This window comes from Ranitomeya variabilis, chromosome 4, assembly GCF_051348905.1.
Source record: "Ranitomeya variabilis isolate aRanVar5 chromosome 4, aRanVar5.hap1, whole genome shotgun sequence".
NCBI classification, from domain to species: domain Eukaryota; kingdom Metazoa; phylum Chordata; class Amphibia; order Anura; family Dendrobatidae; genus Ranitomeya; species Ranitomeya variabilis.
Genome location: NC_135235.1, coordinates 305594511 through 305619255, shown reverse-complemented (window position 1 = coordinate 305619255; position 24745 = coordinate 305594511). Strand labels below are relative to the sequence as shown.

The following is a 24745-nucleotide window of genomic DNA, read 5'->3' as shown; positions in this document are numbered from 1 at the left end:
AGAGCCCGTAGGGGTAGAGATAGAGATCTGCGTAGTTGAAAGTAAAGAAGTAATGATGAAGGTGAGGATAGAAGGTAAACCCTGCGTCCCCATAGAAAGTTACTTTGTTACTAAGGACAGAAAGCGAACCCGTAGGGGTTAGAGAGTGAGTCCTTAAAGGAGCCGAGTAGAGCTGGCTCAGAGTTCTTTAAACGAAAGGAATGTTATGTCTATACTATGTATAGTAGCGAAAGGCAGTAGGCCCTGGCTGAACGGGGCGGTCCTGTAAAAGAAAGGAGAGGCAGTAGGTCTGGTGCCATAGGGACAGGCGGTCCTGCAGGTTCAAAGTAGGAGAATGTGAAGTTACCTTACCCTGTAATGTGATTATAGGAAGGCCTTTGGTAAACTAAGAGTGTATGTTTCTTAAAGGCAATGTTAATTTATTGTTCCAGAATTTGCACTAAGTAGAATACCCGGTTGGGTAACAGGAGTTATGCATAGCCTGTAATTTATAATGTTGACCATGTTTGTAACGTTAAAAGTGTCCTCACCTCCCATAAAGGGAAGCCTGTTCAAGTATACTTATCGGTTTGCACTCAACAAAATTGTATGTCTTTTTGCTAATCTGTATTGTTGTTTTTCTTCCCAGTCCCGGAGTACTGTGTTTAACCAGGGGGGAGTGCAGCGCCCCAGAGTCCTGGTCGTTGCAGTGCTGTGGCTTCGCCGCTAAGGGGAGCCATGGTACGTTCGATGGCACCGAAGGAGTTCCTCCAATCAGGTATCACAGACACCAATGTGTTTCACAGCTGGGCCTCCGGGGGGAGCTAAGGGTGCTATTCATTAGGCCACTCCCCACCATAGTGGGTAAACTGGGGGTCAGGCAGGAAGTTAGACAGAACGCTGACGGGATTGAACGGAGCAACACCCTGTGGCAGGGGGTGTTGTGAAGGGAGAGACTGTAGGGTCTCTGCCAGGGGTGGGATCCTGGCAGAGGCTTGGCATTGAAAGAACGTAACGGGTCCGCGCAGGCTCCTGGAAGCGGCGGGACTCAAGAAAGGACTAGAAGCGAGATAGATTGTGCTGAGTGAGAAACGAGATCAAGCAGAAGGAGAATACCAGCAGGGGTTTTGTTGAAAGAGGCAGCACCCTGCTGAGGCGCAATACCGGTGGCCGGAACGCCGAGGGAGTGGATTAGAATACAGCTTCAAGCCATACTCCAAACAGCGGCAGGACAGTCGGTCTCAGGCGGGCTGTCTACCACATATCACCTATGAAGTCTTGGGGGGCAATTGCGGGAGAGGGGCGACTCTAGGGTCCCGGAAGAACTCCAGGCCTACCTGACAAACGGGTGCCATTCCAACCTGAATACAGGGAAGGGGTGGATTACAGAGGAACATCAAATCGAGTTGTGAGGGAACTTAAGAAACAGACACAACCGTTGTGGGGTTACTTTCCGTGAGCACAGCAGGGAAGGACTACAACACATAGCGCTAGAAGGAAGGCACAGATTTCCACCTGAGAGGAGAACTCTGGAGGTGCCATTGGACCGGCCGGACTTGCGTAGCCTGGTGAACCGTGTTCTGGACTGAGGACTCAGAGATCTCCAGTAAAGAGGTAAAGAGACTGCAACCTGGTGTCCTCGTTATTTACCGCGACTTACACCCCACAACCGCACTGCTCCATCGCTGCCATTACTACCACCTATTACACCGGACGTCCCCCACTGACGGACAGGGCCACGGACCGGGTCTAGCCACCGTGACAACCCCGAGACTGAGAACTAGAGGCCCGGCTCCGGGTACCCCTCGGCCCTGCGGCGGTGTGGGGGCGCCGCAGACTTGGCGTCACGAACAGGATCTACTTAAGCCTGAAGAATCAGGTCATGTGTGCCTAGAGACTGTGATTTGTTGTGCTTGGACTGTACTTTATTGTAAGACTGTGCTGCGCCATTAGCCGCCAAAAGTTCCCGCCAAAAGGCGCCGCCATTGCTACACCCAAGGGGAAGGAGGGCGTGTTATGGGCGGAGACTCCCAGTGTGGCGCGAGAAATGGCTACCGCCCCCTGCACTTCTGGCTGCAGAGGAATGACCTGCCCCAAAGCAGAAGAGAAACACCCCTTGATATGCAACGGCGAGAGGCTGGTGACGAAGAAGCCCGACCTCAGAGAAATGGCGGAGTTAGGTGCATGCACTGCCAGCGACTATCAGGTGGCGATGATGAACGGCGAGTGCCTGAGCGAGGAAGAAGCGGTTCAGGCCTGCCTTTCTTCACCGGAGATGGACCGGAAGCCTGCGGATCCGACAGCGAAGCTACGTCCACCAATCCCGACCTCGGAGTTAGAGGAGGAGGAACCACAGCAAGCGGAGCGGAGTCCGAGCATCCCATTGGAGGAGCCCCGGTCCGGGCTGCAGCCGACTCCAGCGTCCTCGTTAACGGACCAGAGCGACACCGATGGAACCACATTAGGCGCAGGTATGGCCGACGTCCCTGCTCCCCTTCACGAGCCCGCTTCTATGACCCACCTCCATCTCAGTAGGGAGCGACTTATCTCGGCAGGGCTAATGGTGCTATCCCCCGATGATCTGGGGAGGATGGTGCCACCGCTGTCGACCGGAGTGGGGAAGCCCGTGGATGTGAGCTTAGATGGAGTAGTTCTTCGGTGGGACACCCCCTGGTTTAGAGCAGATGGATCCCGGGAGAACGGGTCCACCCTTGCGGTGCTTACATGGGAGCAATATAGACAGTGCTTGATTCTGCAGTGGAAAGGACGGAAAGGAGCTGAGTCGATGGGCCCATCGAAAGTACAACAACCCCCCCCGGCATGGGATGACGGAGACGCGGTAAGGCGGGGCACTGTGTTGGCCTACCATGTAAAAAGGGGGTGGGGCCTCATACACGAGCCGGGACTGGATACTGATGTTTTCGTTGCGCATTGTAACGTGAGGGCTCCCTGTTGTGGCCGAAGCGGAGAACCGTTACAGAAGGGGGATCCTGTGACCTACAGCCGCCACTTGAACCCACTTGGGTGGTATGCACGGAATGTTCGGCGGTGTATGTCTGGACCTGCGGCACCTGCAGCCCCAGACCTGGTCCCGGGGGCACCCGAACTTGTCACCATCGCAACGGTACGCCTAGTAGCAGCCCCGGAATTGGCCAGTCGGGTTCATCTGCATGTTCGAACCGCGGATGCTGGCGCTGCAGTGACCGGGGCCCCAGAACCCAAGCCACCAGAAGAAGAATAAACCTCGATACCATGAAAATGTAAATAGTTGCTACTTTATTGTTTTAACTGTTCCTGTTGCTGCTAGACCCGTTCAGGGTTAAAGGTGACCCCTTTGTTGACCCGGGGTCACTGTTGTTTTCCTGAAGTTTATACAAGTTTTAAAGTTACACAAACTGCAGAAATCATGGACTGTGCATGATTCGAACTTTCTTTTGTAAATAGTTTGCACCTTCTTAAAGGTGCTCCCTATTGGTTTGAGCCAAAGACACTTTGTGAAGATACCTTTCCTACCGGTTCTAGTTAAAGACACTTTGCGAAGATACCATACCGGAACCTTTGCATGGGCTGGTAGGCTGAGAAGACGAGCTACCTCAGAAAGACTTGGTCCCCTCTTAAAGGGGATGTGTGAAATTGAACTTGAGAAAGATACTGTTGCAGAACAGTAATGTGATAATGAAGCTTGAAAAAGAAATGTAACTGTTTTACATGCTAAGTTATATGTGTTGAATTTGTTGAAATGTGAAATCTAAATAATGTTTTGCAGAAAGAAAAGATGCAGAGAGCCCGTAGGGGTAGAGATAGAGATCTGCGTAGTTGAAAGTAAAGAAGTAATGATGAAGGTGAGGATAGAAGGTAAACCCTGCGTCCCCATAGAAAGTTACTTTGTTACTAAGGACAGAAAGCGAACCCGTAGGGGTTAGAGAGTGAGTCCTTAAAGGAGCCGAGTAGAGCTGGCTCAGAGTTCTTTAAACGAAAGGAATGTTATGTCTATACTATGTATAGTAGCGAAAGGCAGTAGGCCCTGGCTGAACGGGGCGGTCCTGTAAAAGAAAGGAGAGGCAGTAGGTCTGGTGCCATAGGGACAGGCGGTCCTGCAGGTTCAAAGTAGGAGAATGTGAAGTTACCTTACCCTGTAATGTGATTATAGGAAGGCCTTTGGTAAACTAAGAGTGTATGTTTCTTAAAGGCAATGTTAATTTATTGTTCCAGAATTTGCACTAAGTAGAATACCCGGTTGGGTAACAGGAGTTATGCATAGCCTGTAATTTATAATGTTGACCATGTTTGTAACGTTAAAAGTGTCCTCACCTCCCATAAAGGGAAGCCTGTTCAAGTATACTTATCGGTTTGCACTCAACAAAATTGTATGTCTTTTTGCTAATCTGTATTGTTGTTTTTCTTCCCAGTCCCGGAGTACTGTGTTTAACCAGGGGGGAGTGCAGCGCCCCAGAGTCCTGGTCGTTGCAGTGCTGTGGCTTCGCCGCTAAGGGGAGCCATGGTACGTTCGATGGCACCGAAGGAGTTCCTCCAATCAGGTATCACAGACACCAATGTGTTTCACAGCTGGGCCTCCGGGGGGAGCTAAGGGTGCTATTCATTAGGCCACTCCCCACCATAGTGGGTAAACTGGGGGTCAGGCAGGAAGTTAGACAGAACGCTGACGGGATTGAACGGAGCAACACCCTGTGGCAGGGGGTGTTGTGAAGGGAGAGACTGTAGGGTCTCTGCCAGGGGTGGGATCCTGGCAGAGGCTTGGCATTGATAGAACGTAACGGGTCCGCGCAGGCTCCTGGAAGCGGCGGGACTCAAGAAAGGACTAGAAGCGAGATAGATTGTGCTGAGTGAGAAACGAGATCAAGCAGAAGGAGAATACCAGCAGGGGTTTTGTTGAAAGAGGCAGCACCCTGCTGAGGCGCAATACCGGTGGCCGGAACGCCGAGGGAGTGGATTAGAATACAGCTTCAAGCCATACTCCAAACAGCGGCAGGACAGTCGGTCTCAGGCGGGCTGTCTACCACATATCACCTATGAAGTCTTGGGGGGCAATTGCGGGAGAGGGGCGACTCTAGGGTCCCGGAAGAACTCCAGGCCTACCTGACAAACGGGTGCCATTCCAACCTGAATACAGGGAAGGGGTGGATTACAGAGGAACATCAAATCGAGTTGTGAGGGAACTTAAGAAACAGACACAACCGTTGTGGGGTTACTTTCCGTGAGCACAGCAGGGAAGGACTACAACACATAGCGCTAGAAGGAAGGCACAGATTTCCACCTGAGAGGAGAACTCTGGAGGTGCCATTGGACCGGCCGGACTTGCGTAGCCTGGTGAACCGTGTTCTGGACTGAGGACTCAGAGATCTCCAGTAAAGAGGTAAAGAGACTGCAACCTGGTGTCCTCGTTATTTACCGCGACTTACACCCCACAACCGCACCGCTCCATCGCTACCATTACTACCACCTATTACACCGGACGTCCCCCACTGACGGACAGGGCCACGGACCGGGTCTAGCCACCGTGACAACCCCGAGACTGAGAACTAGAGGCCCGGCTCCGGGTACCCCTCGGCCCTGCGGCGGTGTGGGGGCGCCGCATATACAGCCCAACAGCAGCTTCTAATATACAGTATACAGCCCAGCAGCAGCCCCTCATATATATATATATATATATATATATATATATACATATATATATATATATATATATACAGCCCAGCAGAAGCCCGTCATATATATATACAGCACAGCAGAAGCCTCTCATACATATACAGCCCAGCAGAAGCCTCTCATACATATACAGCCAGCACAGCAATAGCCTCTGATATATACAGGTAAACAGCCTCTGATATATACAGCCCGGCAGCAGCCCCTCATATATATATACAGCCCAGCAGAAGCCCCTCATATATATATATATATATACAGCTCAGCAGAAGCCCCGCATTTATATACAGCCCAGCAGAAGCCCCTCATATATACACAGCCCAGCAGAAGCCTCTCATATACAGGTCCTTCTCAAAAAATTAGCATATAGTGTTAAATTTCATTATTTACCATAATGTAATGATTACAATTAAACTTTCATATATTATAGATTCATTATCCACCAACTGAAATTTGTCAGGTCTTTTATTGTTTTAATACTGATGATTTTGGCATACAACTCCTGATAACCCAAAAAACCTGTCTCAATAAATTAGCATATCAAGAAAAGGTCCTCTAAACAACCTATTACCCTAATCTTCTGAATCAACTAATTAACTCTAAACACATGCAAAAGATACCTGAGGCTTTTAAAAACTCCCTGCCTGGTTCATTACTCAAAACCCCCATCACGGGTAAGACTAGCGACCTGACAGATGTCAAGAAGGCCATCATTGACACCCTCAAACAAGAGGGTAAGACCCAAAAAGAAATTTCTCAACAAATAGGCTGTTCCCAGAGTGCTGTATCAAGGCACCTCAATGGTAAGTCTGTTGGAAGGAAACAATGTGGCAGAAAACGCTGTACAACGAGAAGAGGTGACCGGACCCTGAGGAAGATTGTGGAGAAGGACCGATTCCAGACCTTGGGGAACCTGAGGAAGCAGTGGACTGAGTCTGGTGTGGAAACATCCAGAGCCACCGTGCACAGGCGTGTGCAGGAAATGGGCTACAGGTGCCGCATTCCCCAGGTAAAGCCACTTTTGAACCATAAACAGCGGCAGAAGCGCCTGACCTGGGCTACAGAGAAGCAGCACTGGACTGTTGCTAAGTGGTCCCAAGTACTTTTTTCTGATGAAAGCAAATTTTGCATGTCATTCGGAAATCAAGGTGCCAGAGTCTGGAGGAAGACTGGGGAGAAGGAAATGCCAAAATGCCTGAAGTCCAGTGTCAAGTACCCACAGTCAGTGATGGTGTGGGGTGCCATGTCAGCTGCTGGTGTTGGTCCACTGTGTTTCATCAAGGGCAGGGTCAATGCAGCTAGCTATCAGGAGATTTTGGAGCACTTCATGCTTCCATCGGCTGAAATGCTTTATGGAGATGAAGATTTCATTTTTCAGCACGACCTGGCACCTGCTCACAGTGCCAAAACCACTGGTAAATGGTTTACTGACCATGGTATTACTGTGCTCAATTGGCCTGCCAACTCTCCTGACCTGAACCCCATAGAGAATCTGTGGGATATTGTGAAGAGAAAGTTGAGAGACGCAAGACCCAACACTCTGGATGAGCTTAAGGCCGCTATTGAAGCATCCTGGGCCTCCATAACATCTCAGCAGTGTCACAGGCTGATTGCCTCCATGCCACGCCGCATTGAAGCAGTCATTTCTGCCAAAGGATTCCCGACCAAGTATTGAGTGCATAACTGAACATTATTATTTGATGTTTTTTTTGTTTGTTATTAAAAAACACTTTTATTTGATTGGCCGGGTGAAATATGCTAATTTATTGAGACAGTTTTTTTGGGTTATCAGGAGTTGTATGCCAAAATCATCAGTATTAAAACAATAAAAGACCTGACAAATTTCAGTTGGTGGATAATGAATCTATAATATATGAAAGTTTAATTGTAATCATTACATTATGGTAAATAATGAAATTTAACACTATATGCTAATTTTTTGAGAAGGACCTGTATATACAGCCCAGCAGAAGCCCCTCATATATATACAGCCCAGCAGACGCCTCTCATACATATACAGCACAGCAGAAGCCTGTTATACATATACAGCCCAGCAGAAGCCCCTCATATATATACAGCTCAGTAGAATCCTCTCAAACATATACAGCCCAGAAGAAGCCTCTCATACATATAGAGCCCAGCAGAAGCCTCTGACATATAGAGCCCAGCAGAAGCCTCTGACATACAGAGCACAGCAGAAGCCTCTGACATATAGAGCCCAGCAGAAGCCCCTCATATATATACAGCCCAGCAGAAGCCCCTCATACATATACAGCCCAGCAGAAGCCCCTCATACATATACAGCCCAGCAGCAGCCTCTGACATATAGAGCCCAGCAGCAGTCTTTGATATAGACAGCCCAAATTTCTATAATATACATACATACAAATGTACATATTTTAATCTTTAACGCCTTTTCAGGACTTCAAGGGTTGACAAGGTCAGATATACTGCGTGAATTGGACTTTAGTGACATCATTAGTGATTTTGCAGCACACAAATCAAGGAAAGTGCCCGGATTGTAAAAAATGAATGATTTTACTTAAATTACTCTGCGTCAATGATTTTTGTAAATATACTTGCGTTCGTTTCAATTTGTGTTTTGCATTACATATTGCAGCACCTTGAAAAATGGGCCTCCCTCCAAAATGGGCCCCGGGCCACCCACCTCTTAAATCCGGCCCTGGGTAGAACAGAAGAGGAGTTGTACTAAGGAGGAAGGAGGTCTGAATTGTTGTGCCCTATCCCAACAGTATACACCTGATAAACTTGGACTGTTTAGTAAAAGTTTGACTGTTACAAAGAACCTGGTGTCCCATGCATTGTGTGCAACATCTCCTGAGTATGGAAGCCTGGAGGTAGGGGAAGCCTGCGGCCTACATGTGAGTGCGATGCACCCCACACCCTACAGCACCCTGGGGCTTGGACACCCCTCGTCTGTAAAGTGCCAGAGCACAATCAGACAGCAGATCTGCAACCCTTTACACACCCTCCTATTGGAAATTCTGCCATGCCCCTTTTTAGGTGACAACAAAAATGTGCCACATGATTAGTGATGCAGCAGAAGTCGTCACCCAGCATTTTCATACTCCTGATTAGCAAATCTGCCTTATAGCACAGCCATTCATTACCAGATCTCATATCACTGAATAGCTGGGTTTTGGAATCCCCAGTGATCAGCTGCAATCTGAGCAGGAACCTGGCCGAAAGTGTTCAATTTTCCTGCAGCGCCTCCAGAGGGGAACTAAAGCATTGCATGAGGTTTAAAATCAATGGACTGCTGGGTCCCTTTCAGAGTGGCTCTTTGTAAATGCTCTCACTGAGGGGCCTAAATGTAGGCCCCATTCTATTAACAATTCTTAGTTAAGGTATTTTAATAAATAAAACATACCCTTGAAATACCTAAGTAAGGTTTAGTACAGCTTTATTAGTATCTTTTTCTTCAGGAATAATCCAGAATACTGTCAGAATTCCTGTGCTGTTTCTGGAATGATATGTATTACTATAATTTGGTGCATTTCTATATTTAGTCTTTTCAGAGAAGGCATGAGGATAATGTTATCACCTTTCGTAGCAGATTTATACTTTTCAGATCTACTTGAGGAAAATATATTAACCAAAGCCAAACAATTTTCCACCCCAAGGATTTCAAAAGTATTTTTTGACATATTTGGTCAACATTGGAAAAAATGAACCTATTTTTGATTCACAATTTATGATGGTTTCCAAGTTTAACCCCTTAAGGGCACAGACAGTTTTCGTTTTTGAACTTTCCTCTTTTTCTCCCCTTCTTCCAAAAGGCGCAACTTTTTTATTTTTCTGTTGACATAGTCACATAAGGATTTGTTTATTGACGAAACAGATTGTTTCAAATTACACCATTAATTTTGATGCACTGAAAATCAGGAAGAAAAAATCCAACGTGTGATAAAATGGTGAAAAAAGAAAGCCGACGTGTTTTCCCAGGTGAGGTCGCTTCAGAAAAAAGCTGATGTGATGTGATGGGTATAGAAAGCATTGGAAGCTGCCCGAAAAATGAGCATGTCACTTCTATTAGCTTTTTCAGGGTTTCTGAACACTGAAGTGATTAATAGAAGTGATATAAGACAGAAGATGCGCACAGTAATATCCCTGTTCATTAATTGCAGGGCTTTCACTGTGTCTTTTCAGCCGGATTGCGGGTGGAATCTGCATGAAATAGGCGCTGTGTGTGCAGCGCCCCAGAGTCCTGGTCGTTGCAGTACTGTGGCTCCGCCGCTATGGGGGGCTATGGTACGTTTGATGGCACTGAAGGAGTTCATCTCACCAGGTATCACATACACCAATACATTTCACAGTCGGGCCTCCAGGGGGAGCTAAGGGTACTATTCATTAGGCCACTCCTCACATACTGGTAAAACTGGGGGTCAGGCAGGAAGTTAGAGAAAACGCTGACTGGGTTGGAACCAGGCAACACCTTGTGGCAGAGGGTGTTGCAGGGGAAGATTCGGTAGGGTCCCTGTCAGGGGTGGGATCCTGACAGAGGCCTGGCAAACAGAGAGAAAGCTACGGGACCGCGCCTGCACTTCTGTTGTGGATTCTGTTTGTGGGCTCCCTCTGGTGGTTACTGCTGGTACTGGGTGACTTTGGTGGGTTGCGGCCTTTGGTTTCCACCTGTCCATCAGAGGCTGGGTGTTTCCTATTTTACCTGGCCTTTCTGTCATTCCCTTGCCGGCTATCAATGTATTCAGATGTGCTCTGTTTGGTTCCTGCCTACCTGCTCCCAGATCTTTCAGGATAAGCTAAGTGCTGATTTTCAGTTGTTTGGTTTTTTGTCCAGCTTGCTTATTATGTCTCTATGCTAGCTGGTAGCTCTAGTGGACTGAGGTTCTCCCCATGTGCCATGAGTTGGCACATGGGTTCTTGTAATCTCAGGATGGTTTTTTTGATTAGGGTTTTTTGCTGACCGCTCAGTCCCCTTTTGTATCGTTCTGCTTTCTAGTTTACAGCGGGCCTCAATTTGCTAAAGCTATATATATCATCTCTATGTGTGTGCCTTCCTCTCATTTCACCGTCAATACATGTGGGGGGCAACTATATCTTTTGGGGTTCGTTCCTCTGGAGGCAAGTGAGGTCTTATTTTCTCTGCAGTACTAGTTAGCTCTTAGGCTGGTGCGTGGCGTCTAGAACCAACGTAGGCACGCTCCCTGGCTATCTCTAGTTGCGTTTGTCAGGCGTAGGGCAGCGGTCAGCCCAGGTTCCATCACCCTAGAGCTCGTCCGTTATTTATTTGTACTTTGCTTGTCCTGTGCTATCCCTAGCCATTGGGGATTCATGACAGTATAGCCGGCCCACAAAGTGTTAATTGTTTGGGCTGAAGCAGGAGGAAAATAAGTGTTCAAGGGAAATTTTATTTTTTTTTTTTCCCTTCAGAGTTTTGCTACCTAGCCCTTAATTGCTGTCTAGCTGCTTCTTACCTCCTCTTAACCCTTGAATGGCTCTGATCTTAGCTGTTTAACATGGATGTCCAGAGTTTGGCTTCCAGCCTGAGTAATCTCGCGGCAAAAGTTCAAAACATACAGGATTTTGTTGTTCACACTCCCATGTCTGAACCTAGAATTCCTATTCCAGAGTTTTTTTCTGGAGATAGATCTACCTTCCTGAATTTCAGGAACAATTGTAAATTGTTTCTTTCTTTAAAATCTCGCTCCTCTGGAGACCCTGCTCAACAGGTCAAGATTGTCATATCTTTCCTACGGGGCGACCCTCAGAATTGGGCATTTGCATTGGCACCAGGGGATCCTGCATTGCTCAGTGTGGATGCGTTTTTTCTGGCATTGGGATTGCTCTATGAGGAACCTAACATAGAGATTCAGGCTGAAAAGGCTTTATTAGCCCTCTCTCAGGGGCATGATGAAGCGGAAATATATTGTCAGAAATTTCGGAAATGGTCGGTGCTTACTCAGTGGAATGAGTGCGCCCTGGCTGCAAACTTCAGAAATGGTCTTTCTGAGGCCATTAAGGATATTATGGTGGGGTTCCCTACGCCTACTGGTCTGAATGAGTCTATGGCTATGGCCATTCAGATTGATCGGCGTTTACGGGAGCGCAAACCCGTGCACCAGTTGGCGGTGTCTTCTGAACAGGCACCTGAGACTATGCAATGTGATAGAATTCAGTCCAGAAGTGAACGGCAAAATTATAGGCGGAAAAAAGGATTGTGTTTTTATTGTGGTGATTCAGCTCATGTTATATCAGCATGCTCTAAACGCACAAAAAGGGTTGATAAATCTTTTGCCATTGATACTCTGCAGTCTAAGTTCATTTTGTCTGTGACTCTGATTTTTTCACTGTCTTCCATTTCCGTCGATGCCTATGTGGATTCGGGCGCTGCCCTGAGTCTTATGGATTGGTCATTTGCTAAACGCTGCGGTTTTAGTCTGGAGCCTCTGGAAGTTCCTATTCCTCTGAAGGGAATTGACTCTACACCATTGGCTATGAATAAACCGCAGTATTGGACACAAGTGACCATGCGCATGACTCCCGTTCATCAGGTGGTGATTCGTTTCCTTGTACTGTATAATTTACATGATGTACTAGTGCTTGGTCTGCCATGGTTACAAACTCATAATCCTGTCCTGGACTGGAAAACAATGTCTGTGCTAAGCTGGGGATGTCAGGGGGTACATGATGATGCACCTCCGATTTCAATCGCTTCATCTACTCCTTCTGAGATCCCTGCGTTTTTGTCTGACTATAGGGATGTTTTTGAGGAGCCTAAGCTCAATTCGCTCCCTCCTCATAGAGAGTGTGACTGTGCTATAGAATTGATTCCTGGCAGTAAGTTCCCTAAGGGTTGTTTATTTAATCTGTCACTGCCAGAGCATACTGCTATGCGGATTTATATTAAGGAGTCCTTGGAAAAGGGACATATTCGTCCATCTTCGTCCCCTCTGCGAGCAGGTTTTTTTTTCGTGGCAAAAAAAGATGGTTCCCTGAGGCCTTGTATAGATTATCGCCTTCTGAATAAGATTACAGTCAAATATCAGTATCCATTGCCATTATTTACTGATTTGTTTGCTCGCATTAAGGGGGCTAGGTGGTTCACTAAGATAGATCTTCGCGGTGCGTATAATCTGGTGCGGATAAAACAGGGTGATGAGTGGAAAACCGCATTTAATACGCCTGAGGGCCATTTTGAGTATTTGGTAATGCCGTTTGGTCTCTCCAATGCTCCGTCAGTCTTTCAGTCCTTTATGCACAATATTTTCCGTGAATATCTGGATAAGTTTATGATTGTGTATTTGGATGATATTTTGGTGTTTTCTGATGACTGGGAGTCTCATGTTCTACAGGTCAGGAAGGTGTTTCAAGTTCTGCGGGCCAATTCTCTGTTTGTGAAGGGCTCAAAGTGTCTCTTCGGAGTCCAGAAGATTTCTTTTTTGGGGTACATTTTTTCTCCTTCTACTATTGAGATGGATCCCGTTAAGGTTCAGGCTATTTGTGACTGGACACAACCTACATCTGTTAAGAGCCTTCAGAAGTTCTTGGGGTTTGCTAATTTTTATCGTCGGTTCATTGCTAATTTTTCCAGTATTGTTAAACCTTTGACTGATTTGACTAAAAAGGGTGCTGATGTTGCTGATTGGTCTACTGCGGCCGTGGAGGCCTTTCGGGAACTTAAGCGCCGGTTTTCTTCTGCTCCTGTGTTGTGTCAACCAGATGTTTCACTTCCTTTTCAGGTTGAGGTTGATGCTTCCGAGATTGGAGCGGGGGCGGTTTTGTCACAGAGTTCTAATGGCTCGGTGATGAAGCCATGTGCTTTCTTCTCTAGAAAATTCTCGCCCGCCGAGCGCAATTATGATGTGGGTAATCGGGAGCTTTTGGCCATGAAGTGGGCATTTGAGGAGTGGCGTCATTGGCTTGAGGGTGCTAAACATCGTGTGGTGGTCTTGACTGATCACAAGAATCTCATTTACCTTGAGTCTGCCAGGCGTTTGAATCCTAGACAGGCTCGTTGGTCGTTATTTTTTTCTCGTTTCAATTTCATGGTTTCATACCTACCAGGTTCAAAGAATGTGAAGGCAGATGCTCTTTCCAGGAGTTTTGTGCCTGACTCTCCTGGAGACACTGGGCCTACTGGTATCCTTAGGGATGGGGTAATATTGTCCGCCGTATCCCCAGACTTGCGACGCGCATTGCAGGAGTTTCAGGTGGATAAACCGGATCGATGTCCACCAGAAAGACTGTTTGTTCCGGATGATTGGACCAGTAGAGTCATCTCCGAGGTCCATTCTTCTGTGTTGGCTGGTCATCCTGGAATATTTGGTACAAGAGACTTGGTGGCCAGGTCTTTTTGGTGGCCTTCCTTGTCTAGGGATGTGCGTACCTTTGTGCAGTCTTGTGAAGTGTGTGCTCGAGCTAAGCCTTGCTGTTCACGGGCCAGTGGGTTGTTGTTATCCTTGCCCATCCCGAAGAGGCCTTGGACGCACATTTCCATGGATTTTATTTCTGATCTCCCGGTTTCACAGAAAATGTCCGTTATCTGGGTTGTGTGTGACCGCTTTTCTAAGATGGTTCATTTGGTGCCCTTGCCTAAGTTGCCCTCCTCCTCTGAGTTGGTTCCTTTATTTTTTCAGAACGTGGTTCGTTTGCATGGGATTCCGGAGAATATCGTTTCTGACAGGGGATCACAGTTTGTGTCTAGATTTTGGCGGACGTTTTGTGCCAAGATGGGCATTGATTTGTCTTTCTCGTCTGCATTCCATCCTCAAACGAATGGCCAGACGGAGCGAACTAATCAGACCTTGGAAACTTATTTGAGGTGTTTTGTTTCTGCTGATCAAGATGACTGGGTTGCTTTTTTGCCACTGGCCGAATTTGCTCTTAATAATCGGGCTAGTTCTGCCACGTTGGTCTCTCCTTTTTTTTGTAATTCGGGGTTTCATCCTCGTTTTTCCTCTGGTCAGATGGAGTCTTCGGATTGTCCTGGAGTGGACGTGGTGGTGGACAGGCTACATCAGATTTGGAATCAGGTGGTGGACAATTTGAAGTTGTCTCAGGAGAAGACTCAGCAGTTTGCTAATCGCCGTCGCCGCGTGGGTCCCCGACTTCTTGTTGGGGATTTGGTGTGGTTGTCTTCTCGTTTTGTCCCTATGAAGGTCTCTTCTCCTAAGTTCAAGCCTCGGTTCATCGGTCCTTATAGGATCTCGGAGATTCTTAACCCTGTATCTTTTCGTTTGGATCTCCCAGCATCGTTTGCTATTCATAATGTGTTCCATCGGTCGTTGTTGCGGAGGTATGAGGTGCCCGTTGTTCCTTCGGTTGAGCCTCCTGCTCCGGTGCTGGTGGAGGGAGAATTGGAGTATGTTGTTGAAAAGATCTTGGATTCTCGTGTTTCCAGACGCAAACTCCAGTATTTGGTTAAGTGGAAGGGTTATGGTCAGGAGGATAATTCCTGGGTGGTCGCCTCCGATGTTCATGCGACTGATTTGGTCCGCGCCTTCCATAGAGCTCACCCTGATCGCCCTGGGGGTTCTCGTGAGGGTTCGGTGACCCCTCCTCAAGGGGGGGGTACTGTTGTGGATTCTGTTTGTGGGCTCCCTCTGGTGGTTACTGCTGGTACTGGGTGACTTTGGTGGGTTGCGGCCTTTGGTTTCCACCTGTCCATCAGAGGCTGGGTGTTTCCTATTTTACCTGGCCTTTCTGTCATTCCCTTGCCGGCTATCAATGTATTCAGATGTGCTCTGTTTGGTTCCTGCCTACCTGCTCCCAGATCTTTCAGGATAAGCTAAGTGCTGATTTTCAGTTGTTTGGTTTTTTGTCCAGCTTGCTTATTATGTCTCTATGCTAGCTGGTAGCTCTAGTGGACTGAGGTTCTCCCCATGTGCCATGAGTTGGCACATGGGTTCTTGTAATCTCAGGATGGTTTTTTTGATTAGGGTTTTTTGCTGACCGCTCAGTCCCCTTTTGTATCGTTCTGCTTTCTAGTTTACAGCGGGCCTCAATTTGCTAAAGCTATATATATCATCTCTATGTGTGTGCCTTCCTCTCATTTCACCGTCAATACATGTGGGGGGCAACTATATCTTTTGGGGTTCGTTCCTCTGGAGGCAAGTGAGGTCTTATTTTCTCTGCAGTACTAGTTAGCTCTTAGGCTGGTGCGTGGCGTCTAGAACCAACGTAGGCACGCTCCCTGGCTATCTCTAGTTGCGTTTGTCAGGCGTAGGGCAGCGGTCAGCCCAGGTTCCATCACCCTAGAGCTCGTCCGTTATTTATTTGTACTTTGCTTGTCCTGTACTATCCCTAGCCATTGGGGATTCATGACACACTTCATAGCGGCGGTGCCCTAAGAAAGGACAAGAAGCGAGATTTATTGTGCTGAGTGAGAAACGAGATCACAGCAAGAAGGAGAATACCAGTAGGAGTCGTGCTGTAAGATCGAGGCAACATCCTACTGAGGCGTAAACAACCGGCGGCCGGAACGCCGAGGAGGTACAGAGCTCTAAGCCATACTTCAAACCAACGGCAGGACAGTCAGTCACAGGCGGGCTGTCTCACTAAAATCACCTACGCAGACATAGGGGGCAACCTGTGGAGAGGGGCGACTCTAGGGTCCCGGAAGAGCTCCGAGCCTACCCGTCATACGGGTGCGTCCCAACCATAACACCTGGGAGGGACGGAAGATTAGCAGAAGATCATCTAATCGAGTTGTGAGGGAACACGAGAATCAGACACAACAGTTGTGGGGACTATCCCATAAGCTCAGCAGGGGAGGACCACAACACATAGCGCTAGAAGGAAGGCACAGATTTCCACCTGCAAAGGGAACTCTGGAGGTGCCATCGGACCGGCCGGACTTGCGCAGCCTGGTTAACCGTATTCCGGATTGAGGACTTTGAGACCTTCAGTAAAGAGGTAAAGAGACTGCAACCTGGTGTCCTCGTTATTGACTGCGACCAGCACTACACTACCCCCATCATCCACATCTATCATTGCGCGCCCCTCAGCAGGGTCACGGAACCGGGTCTAGCCACCGTGACAACCCCAGAGCAGAGACTCAGAGGCCCGCTACCGGGTACCCCTCGGCCCTGCGGCAGTGGGGGCGCTGCAAACTTGGCGACACGAACAGGATCTACTTAAGCCTGAAGAATCAGGTCATGTGTGCCTTGGAACTGTGATTTACTGTGCTTGGACTGTACTTTATTGCAAAGACTGTGTGTTGCCATTTACCGCCAAAAGTTCCCGCCAAAAGCCGCCGCCATTGCAGCGCCACAGGGAGCACAGAGGAAGAAGGGCGTGCCATGGGAGGAGACTACCAAAGCGGCGCCAGAAGTAGCGACCGCCCCCTCCGACTCCTGCTGCGAGGGGACGACCTACCCAGCAGCAGAGGAGAACCGCCCCCTGATTTGCAACGGCGGGAACGAGGTGAAGAAGGAGCTCAACCTCGGAGAAATGGCGGAGCCAGGTGCATGCGTTGCCGCCGAATGCCAGACAGCGACGATGAGCAGCAAGTGCCCGAGCAACGGCAAGGTGATCCCGGCTTGCCCTCACCCATCAGAGACGGACTCGCGTCCACCGCCCATGAAGGACCTGAACTCCTGGGAGCCGCCAGTGGAGGAGCCGAGTCTACCTATCCCAGCCACGGAGCCATGGAGGGCGGAGCCACGTCAAGAGGCCGCTCCGGAAGAGCCGCGGTCCGGGCTGCAGCCGATTCCAGTGTCCTCGTCAACGGAACCGATCGACATCGGTGGAATCACATCAGGCGCAGGTATGGACGGCACCCCTACTCCCCCCGCTGATTCTGCTCTCCCGACCGATCCGGCTCCCCTGACCGATCCCGCTCCTGTGACCGCTCCTCACCCCAGCAACAATAACCGCGCCTTTACGGTGGAACGGGTGGTCCTCACCCCCGACGTGATGGGGAAGCTGGTACCTCCCCTACCGACCAAGATGGGGGAACCCATAGATGTGGGCCCAGATGGGGTGATCCTCCGGTGGGACACCCCCTGGAACGAGCCGTATGGAGCTCCGGGGGAGAGCCTCACCCTTGCTGTGCTCACTTGGGAACAGTATAAACAATGTCTGATCCAACACTGGAAAAACCGAGACGAAACAGAGCAATCTGATATGCCGAAGACGCAACGCAGGAAGCCTGCACACAACAGGAACGACGTGGTAAAGCGGGGGACTGTGCTAGCCTTCCACCCGAAGAGGGGTTGGGGCTCCATACAGGAACCGGGATTACCAACTGACGTCTTCGTTACTAGCTACAACGTAAAAACTCCCTGCTGCAGTCGAGATGGTGACCCATTGCAAAGGGGGGATCAGGTGACCTATACTCGCCGCCGGAATGCACAAGGATGGTGCGCTCGGAACGTCCACCGGTGTGAGCCTGAGGGAGCGTCACCTGTTGCCGCAACCCCGATTGATCCAGATTTGACAGATCTTGTTGCTATCACCACCGTCCGCCTTGTAGCAGCCGCCGAGCTTGCAAGCAGGATCAGCCTCCAAATCCAGACACCGGCTGATCTGATGGCACCTGAAAGACCAACCACCAGCACAGACATTGCATCTGCCGGGGACCAAAGACCACCCCCTGCACAGCCACCATCAGAGTAAGCAGGAATGCTTTAATGACTGTAAATAGTTCATTGTTTTTCCTTGCTGTTTTGCTGCTAAAACCCGTCCAGGGTTACTCTTAAAGGGATCCCTTTGTTGACCCGGGATCCCTATTGTTTCTTATTTTTGTTTGTTTTCTACATTTGCACAAGTTATCAAGAACTGCTGAATCATGAACAATGCATGATACAAACTCCTTGTATATAGTTTGCACCTTCTTAAAGGTGCTCTCTACTGGTTTTACATAAAGACGGACTCTTTGCGAAGATACGGTTCTTGGAACCTGCACTGGAGTCCTTGCTGCATACGGACTTGCGGCTTGAGAAGTTGCACTACCTTGTAGAGACTTGGTCCCCTCTTAGAGGGGATGTTCACATCTTGCACTTATGTACAGTGTTGCCTTAAGATGGTTAGATGGCAATAATGTCTTGAAAGAAAAAGTATTGATGATGTTGATATGTGAAAGTTATATGTAGCCAACTAGTTAATTGTAAGAAATGTTTGATAATGTGTTAGAGAATGAGGACAGAAAGTGAACCCGTACGGGGTTAGTTAGTGAGTCCTCTTAGGAGCCATATAGAGATGGCTCAGTGATCTCAAACTGAAAGAAAAACATGTTCTATACTGTGTATAGTAGTGGAAGGACAGTAGGCTCGGGCAGAAAGGAGCGGTCCTGTAACAGAAAGGAGAGGCAGCAGGCCTGGAGAGGTTAGGACAGGCGGTCCTGCAGACGTAAAGTAGGAGAATGTAGCACAGTTGCTTAAGCCTTATAATGTGTTATAAGCAGGTCTTTAGTGGATTCAGAGTGTACATCCTTAAAGGCAATGTTAAATTAATGTTTAAAAATGTTGCACTTAGTAGAATACCCGGTTGGGTAAGAAAAGTTATTTATAGTAAGTTATTTAAAAGTATTTTACCATGTTTGTAACGTTCAAGTGTCCTCACCTCCCATAAAGGGAAGCTCTGTTCAAATATGCTTATTGTTATTGCACTCACAAAAATTTTATGTCTTTTTGCTGACATGTATTGTTGTTTTCTTCCCAGTCCAGGAGTACTGGATTTAACCGGGGGGGAGTGCAGCGCCCCAGAGTCCTGGTCGTTGCAGTACTGTGGCTCTGCCGCTATGGGGGGCTATGGTACCTTTGATGGCACTGAAGGAGTTCATCTGACCAGGTATCACATACACCAATACATTTCACAGTCGGGCCTCCAGGGGGAGCTAAGGGTACTATTCATTAGGCCACTCCTCACATACTGGTAAAACTGGGGGTCAGGCAGGAAGTTAGAGAGAACGCTGACTGGGTTGGAACCAGGCAACACCTTGTGGCAGAGGGTGTTGCAGGGGAAGATTCGGTAGGGTCCCTGTCAGGGGTGGGATCCTGACAGAGGCCTGGCAAACAGAGAGAAAGCTACGGGACCGCGCCTGCACTTCATAGCGGCGGTGCCCTAAGAAAGGACAAGAAGCGAGATTTATTGTGCTGAGTGAGAAACGAGATCAAAGCAAGAAGGAGAATACCAGTAGGAGTCGTGCTGTAAGATCGAGGCAACATCCTACTGAGGCGTAAACAACCGGCGGCCGGAACGCCGAGGAGGTACAGAGCTCTAAGCCATACTTCAAACCAACGGCAGGACAGTCAATCACAGGCGGGCTGTCTCACTAAAATCACCTACGCAGACATAGGGGGCAACCTGTGGAGAGGGGCGACTCTAAGGTCCCGGAAGAGCTCCGAGCCTACCCGTCATACGGGTGCGTCCCAACCATAACACCTGGGAGGGACGGAAGATTAGCAGAAGATCATCTAATCGAGTTGTGAGGGAACACGAGAAACAGACACAACAGTTGTGGGGACTATCCCGTAAGCTCAGCAGGGGAGGACCACAACACATAGCGCTAGAAGGAAGGCACAGATTTCCACCTGCAAAGGGAACTCTAGAGAGGTGCCATCGGACCGGCCGGACTTGCGCAGCCTGGTTAACCGTATTCCGGATTGAGGACTTTGAGACCTTCAGTAAAGAGGTAAAGAGACTGCAACCTGGTGTCCTCGTTATTGACTGCGACCGGCACTACACTACCCCCATCATCCACATCTATCATTGCGCGCCCCTCAGCAGGGTCACGGAACCGGGTCTAGCCACCGTGACAACCCCAGAGCAGAGACTCAGAGGCCCGGTACCGGGTACCCCTCGGCCCTGCGGCAGTGGGGGCGCTGCATGTGCACATAGCCTTGTATAATTTTTCTTTGAAATTATTTTTTGAGTTAAACAACGCTGAATTTGTAAAAAAATAAAGGAAGTATTAATTTGAGATGCTTATGGCAAACAATGGGTCACCAAGCAGATCTTTAGGAGCAAAAAAGAAAACCTATCACCTGAAAAAGTTAATAGCGTTGTGAACCTGGCCAGTGCTGGCATTTGGAGCCATGTTGTCGTGAGGAAGTAAACTTTATTCACCCTGGCAGCATACAGGTTTCAGTCAAAGGAGCGGTGCCGGCACCTCTCTGTGTATAGAGAGTGGCGGCAGTAACCTCACCCGTGGCATTGAATGACAACCATGTCTAATGCTGAGCCCCTCTCAGTCAGTGCTGCGGGTGTAGTTAGTGGTTACGGCTCTCCATGCACAGAGCGATGACTGCACCATTCCTATGACTGGAACCCAAATGCTACCAGGGGAGAATAAAGTTGGTTTAAGTGCTGGAGCCAGGCAGTTCTCACACAGCGAACAGAGATGTCAGTTAGGTGACCGGGGTTCATCACCTGTGAACTCCGGCGACCTTTCTCATGTTAGCGCTACACACTGTAGGAGCGTACTCACGCTCCTGTCTCAGCTTGTTCTGGCTGGCTTGCTGAGCGGTCGCATCATGCCACCACTCAACAAACCACCCAGATGTAGCAGAGCTGGAGTTCTTCGTGGGACAGCATCACATAGGGATTCTCGGCGGACAGGTGAGGAATATGGTGGTTTATTATTTTTTATTTTGCAGTAATAAATAGGGAAAAAGAGGGACGGGGAGTGTTTATTTAAAATAAAGGAGTCTGTGTCTTTCTTTCAACTAAAAACATTTTATTTTGGCTGTGTGTTTTTATACAATATGACTATGGGTTATGGTGATATCAAGCCCAATACTATTAACCCACTTGCCACCGTACTAGGGCAAGTGGGAAGAGTGAGGCTAAGTGCCAGATTTGGTATAGCTTATGGATGCACCATTCTGGGGTGGCTGATGGATGATGTTATTAGTCTGGGAGGGGGAAATATCTATAGCCCCTTCCCGGCCTATTAATATCAGCCTGCAGCTGTCTGACTAGCCTTTGCTGGCTATTAATTAAAGGGGGTTCCTTACAACATTTTTAGGGGGGTGTCTCCCATTTTAATAACCAGTAAAGGCTAAGTATACATATGTAAGCTGATATTAATATCCTGGAAAGCTCCAGGTTTATCACCCCCTTCCCCCTATAAACAAAAGCCCCCAGCTGTCGACTTTCCCTCAACTGGTTAAGAAAAAGTAGGTGGACCCCGTGCCATTTTTCTCTTTAATTTATTCAATTATTAGTTATATATATGAAGACTAAACTACACAAGCTCTGCACTAATTATATATGCCACTGACATATTTTTCTCTATTCTTTGTATATATCAATTCAATTTTGATGGTTCACGCTGTGAATTTACTGTACTCGGCTAATGAAATGTCGGGTTCTAGGAGATGGGTGCTAAAAAATCAGATGGCACTTGTATGGTCAGAGTATCGGAGAATTTTTTTCTTGCACCCATTGACTTGCATTGGTGAGTCTGGTGCAATATGCGCGGCCACTCTCAGCATGCTTCGATTTAATTCTTGCACCCATTGACTTGCATTGGCAAGTCTTGTCCAATACACATGGCCACTCACAGCATGCTGTGATTTTTTTCTCAGTCCGATCCTAGCTGAGAAAAATAAAAATTGCAGATTTGCACTGAATCATTGACTAACATTAGTCAGAGTGCAATCCGATTTTTTATTGGATTGCACTAATCCGTTTTTAACGTAGATGAATGTGAGCCCTTTAACACAGCCTCGTCCAAGTATGGAGAGTCATAAACAAATAATATTTTCCTTATATCTGAAAAATAAAAGCTTCTAAATAGCGTTTTGTATTTCCTAAGAATAAATAAATAACAGGTCTGGTCTTTTAAGGATTTCCATGTGAATTATGCTATGTCTCTAAACTTTATATAGACAGAAAAGCATAAATTAATAATACCATATAATAATTATCAGGCGCAGTGACTCATTCCCTGGATAGACTTATGTCCCAGCTCCTGTACAGAGTGGACTTTTTTATGTATCCTGGAAAAGCAATTTATTGGTTTTGGACTTCAGTTTAAATCACCTTGTTTGCCTAATTTGGCGACATTGGAGACCCATGCAGTCACATTGACTGCACATATTTTTTTTAATCTTTTATTTTATTTATGCACTATTTATTTATTCACTATTTATATTTTCTCATGTTATTATCATTTTTTTTTATACAAAGCTTTTCAATGTCAATCACAATGAGTAGCGAGGCCAGGCAGATTCCCAGCACTATGTTTCCCAGGCTGAGAGAGAGATAAACACATTTTCTCAGTCATTCTGCATCTCGGAGCAGAGCTCTCTTTTTCCAGCACAACCCTCCAAGACAGCGGATTCCAGCTTTATTGGTTGCAAATTTTACAGCTGCTGTGACAACCACAGATCTAAAGAGGAGAAAAGCCCTAAATAAGACGCATTCTCAATAAATGGGTGAGTTAAAAAAAAATCCTTTTTATACCAATGACACAAATACCTGCCTACGCAACATCACCGGGAGAGAGAAAAAAAAACATTTATTTTTTTTTTAAATTATTATTTCTGCATCAGTCTAGGTACATAGAGGTAATCTGTTTAGCATTTTTGCTATTAGTAGATTATTTATTCGGACATACCATTTAATTTTAATTTTGTGGTTTTAGAGAATGCTGTGTTTTTTTTATACTTTAATTGAAAAAATACAGTCTAAGAATGTATATAAATGTGCCAATTTATTTATTTAATAGAAACAAAGAATGATCTCATTTTTTTACAATAGTAATTTGGTTCATAATTACCCCGGTTTGCCTGTGTACAACTGACGTTAACATGCAGCCTATGTATTAAAAATGGTCCAAAAATTCCAACATTTAATAATCATGTAATAATTGCATTGAATGTTAATTATCAGCATAAGGTAAATTTAATATAGTTAAAAGAGGGTTGTCCCCCAATCAAGATTTTATGGCTTAAAAAAATGCATCTTTCACATTGGAGCAGCTGATATTCCCGTTCTGTAGGACCCTGCACATCCACGCACTACAAGCTCAACAGAACTGTGTAATGCTTCATTTCCCCAGTGGGGGCGCTGTGGGGAAATAGGACACTTACCGCCAGATTTCTCCGATTACAGCTGATCATTGGAAGTCCCAGTTTACCATTGTATTATTTGGATTTCATATTGGTCGTCTTCGTCTCTTACTTAAAGCAGATATAATATACCTTTTATAAGGAAACTGAATTTGCGACAATCTTTTTTTTATATATCTCATACTCAAATTGTTCTTTTTTTTCCCAAAAGTCAGGGACTTGGGGGACTAAAGCTCCTTACCTTGTCTTCTCACCTTTCTTAGGTTTCATGTGATATTTAAAGGGGTTTCCATCAATAAATCTATATGTTATCTCAATCTGGGGGGGGGGGTTAGGTTGGGTATGACTAAGTTGGATGTCTGGGCTCGCTGGGTCGAGGAACCCATCACAATGTGGTTGAACATGCTTTACATCTGCCAAGCTAAATGTGGGGTAGACTGGGGGGACAGTGACTTTGTTGCTGAAAGGATCTCATATATGAGAGGTATGGAAAAGCAAAAATTTTGGTCATCATTTTTAGAAATCCCCGGTGAGCAGGAAAGTTGTCACAAAGTGAAAAACTTATAGTAATATTTTTAATACCTATTCATACCAGTTCTATAATTCCATATGTTTCCTGTGGTTGGCTATCACTGCTTGGTATCGTCAGTGCTTTTTTCAAAACTTAACTCAATTATTACAAGTTTGTGTCACAAAGTAGCCATGAAGCGGAGTATTCATATCACAGAAATGTAATGTCACACAGCCAAAATTCACAGCAGTGACACCACAAAATATGTGATGCTACACGGATGTAATGTCACATGGCAATGATAATGTAAGGGGAGGTTGGGTGGTGGTGTGTCCTTTGAGATACATAGGGTACAGTAGCCCACGGTAGCAGAAAATAATTCAGATATACAAAGGAGACAGTTCAACAACACATTTATTCACAGGGTTAACAAGCCTGATTCTCACCGGTCTTATAAGAGGCAACAAGCTTGATGGTTACAAAGTCTCTCGACAGGCGATGTGCTTGATGGTTACAGATACTCTCTCAAGGGACATTGACTTGATTAGAGGTTGAAGGTATTTACATCAGGCTTGAACTTGTATCACTG

The 24745-nt window shown here is 47.0% G+C and overlaps 1 protein-coding gene across 1 annotated transcript in view; it reads left to right on the top strand.

Annotated features, from left to right (window-relative positions):
* The first annotated feature begins 22868 nt into the window (after positions 1-22868).
* PLEKHG5 (pleckstrin homology and RhoGEF domain containing G5) overlaps positions 22869-24745 on the top strand; it is a 264891-nt gene continuing 263014 nt past the window's right edge. The window contains exon 1 of the mRNA XM_077250373.1: positions 22869-23009. Coding sequence (XP_077106488.1) covers positions 23006-23009 — 4 coding nt within the window. The 5' untranslated portion in view covers positions 22869-23005. The remainder of the gene's footprint in view (positions 23010-24745) is intronic.